This window comes from Aptenodytes forsteri, unplaced genomic scaffold (assembly GCF_000699145.1).
Source record: "Aptenodytes forsteri isolate BGI_AS27 unplaced genomic scaffold, ASM69914v1 Scaffold53, whole genome shotgun sequence".
Classification (NCBI taxonomy): Eukaryota; Metazoa; Chordata; class Aves; order Sphenisciformes; family Spheniscidae; genus Aptenodytes; species Aptenodytes forsteri.
The window spans coordinates 1799334-1801798 of record NW_008795909.1 but is presented as its reverse complement, the minus strand read 5'-3'; the positions used below and the strand labels follow the sequence as shown (position 1 = coordinate 1801798).

At 41.5% G+C, this 2465-nt stretch overlaps 1 protein-coding gene across 1 annotated transcript in view; it reads left to right on the top strand.

Annotated features, from left to right (window-relative positions):
* Window positions 1-2224, top strand: part of BTG1 (BTG anti-proliferation factor 1) — a 5088-nt gene extending 2864 nt beyond the window's left edge. The window contains exon 3 of the mRNA XM_009284497.1: window positions 937-2224. Within this exon, the coding sequence (XP_009282772.1) occupies window positions 937-1301 (365 nt within the window). The 3' untranslated portion in view covers window positions 1302-2224. The remainder of the gene's footprint in view (window positions 1-936) is intronic.
* Window positions 2225-2465: the final 241 nt, after the last annotated feature.

Here is a 2465-nt window from a genome sequence, read left to right as displayed (position 1 = left end):
GCCCCCGGCGGGAGGGGGCGGCGGGAGCGGGCTGTAAACAAAAGGGGCTTGGGCGGCGCGCAGGCAGCCCCCCCCTTGGCTCCGTAGACAAAGCTTTCGGAGCAGCCCGCACTTGGGCTCCGCTCCAAGGGCTCAAACCGCCCGGTTTCCTGAAGGAGAAACGCTCCCAAGTTGCTTTTTTGTCAAGTAAAATTCAGCGGTGGACGATAAGTCTCAGTTCCCCTTTCTTCTGAAAACATCTCGTTGCCACCCGACAGTCCCGGTTAGGATCAAATATCGAGGGTTTCTTCGCTGCCCTGTGGGTCTTGTAATCCCGAGCCTGTGTCCCAGCGTGCTTGATAGTGGCTACGAGTAGCCTCAGACCGATAGGGTTTTGGGTGGGATAGAACTCCTAAGGTAAGTGAAGTCATTGGTATCTCGCCCTGGAAAACAGGCTGGGAAGAGCAGTGGTGAAATACAGCTTGAGTCAGTCGGTAAATGCTGCCCAGCTCCTTCCCTGGTTATTTTTGGGTGTTCTTAGAATGTGAGGAACTAATCATGGGTGTGATCTCCAGACGATGCTGGAAAGGTGCTTTTTTTCCTTCTTGATTCGTGGAGGTTTTGAAGCCCTTGCGTTTTTCTGCTGTGTATGTAATCACTTTTTTAATAGTTGTTTCTGTGAATGCCAGGAAGTTGTATTTCACCCTTTTGGATGGCAAACATTGTTCTCTGTCTATGGTAGCATGAAACAGTAACTTTGTACATGAGTACTTCCCAGGGGACGCTGTGCTTATGTAAATAGCAAAAATAAAGGCTATAATGATTTTTCAGGTCACTTATTCTAAAATAACAAGTGTCTCAACATCTTGAGGTGTGAAATTTGCGAGAGAACAATGTTCACTGTACATCTTTTTGGATACAGAATTAAGGAGGATAATCTTTTCTTTTATTTTATAGAACATTATAAACACCACTGGTTCCCAGAAAAGCCATGCAAGGGATCAGGTTACCGATGTATCCGGATCAACCATAAAATGGATCCTCTCATTGGACAGGCAGCACAGCGGATTGGATTGAGCAGTCAGGAACTGTTCCAGCTTCTTCCAAGCGAACTCACTCTATGGGTTGACCCGTATGAAGTGTCCTATCGTATTGGAGAGGATGGCTCAATCTGTGTGCTGTATGAAGCTGCACCAGCAGGAGGTAGCCAAAATAACACCAACATGCAAATGGTAGACAGCAGAATAAGCTGTAAGGAGGAACTTCTCTTGGGCAGAACTAGCCCTTCCAAAAGCTACAATATGATGACTGTATCGGGTTAAGATATAGTCTGTGGATGGATCACCTTAAAATGGATGGATAAATTTGGTTTTTACTTTGGGTGGGCACCTCTGGGGATGGATTATGGAATTTAAACCATGTCACAGCTGTGAAGATCTGGCACACGTTAGAGTGGTATACTTTAAAGTGACAGTGCCATAGTTTGGACAGTACCTTTCAGTGATTTAATAGCCTGTGAGTCAAAATGATTGCAACTTGCTAGGGAGTGAAGAAGATCTAGGAAGGGTCAGTTTCTCCAAGACATCTTACTTAATTTCTACACCAATTTTCAACCCCAATCTGTATTTATAAAGTGATTCTCTGCAGTAGGTCTTGCAGAGTAAATTTGCACTATTACATTTATTAATTGTTAGCATTTTTGGCAGCTCAGTAACAAGACTTATTGTTATGAACACGATAGTACTGGAAATTTTATTTTTCAGACTTTTACCTAGCACTTACAAATATGTATAAATGTACATAAGATAAACTAGTAAGTATGACCTGGGGAAATGGTCAGATCTTTACATTGGCCTCAAAAGTAGCAAGTGATCAGAATCTGCCATGGCAACAGGCTTTAAAAAGACCATATAAAGACACTGTCTGAACTGTGGTGTTAGCACCAGCCAGCTATCTGTACATTTGCTAGCTTGTAGTTTTCTAAGACTGAGTAAACTTCTTATTTTTAGAAAGTGGAGGTCTGGTTTGTAATTTCCTTGTTCTTAATTGGGTAAAAGTCTTTTCCACAAACCACCATCTATTTTGTGAACTTTGTTAGTCATCTTTTATTTGGTAAATTATGAACTGGTGTAAATTTGTACAGTTCATGTATATTGATTGTGGCAAAGTTGTACAGATTTCTATATTTTGGATGAGAAATTTTTCTTCTCTCTATAATAAATTGTTTCCTATCTTGGCATTTTAATTAATCTCTTGTCGTGATTACATAGGATCAGTTAAACTATTTTTGCCTCACAGTAGAAATGAAATAGGTACTATAAAGGCTTAAGAACATCAATGGCACCCTGATGCTAGGGAACACTTGGTGCAGACATGGATTAATGAAGACCTCGTATATAAATGCGTGGGAAGTTTAGGGAAACACAATGATGTACATGTCACTTTAAACCTTTTAAAATCAGTCAATGTGGAAATAACTCCAGGGC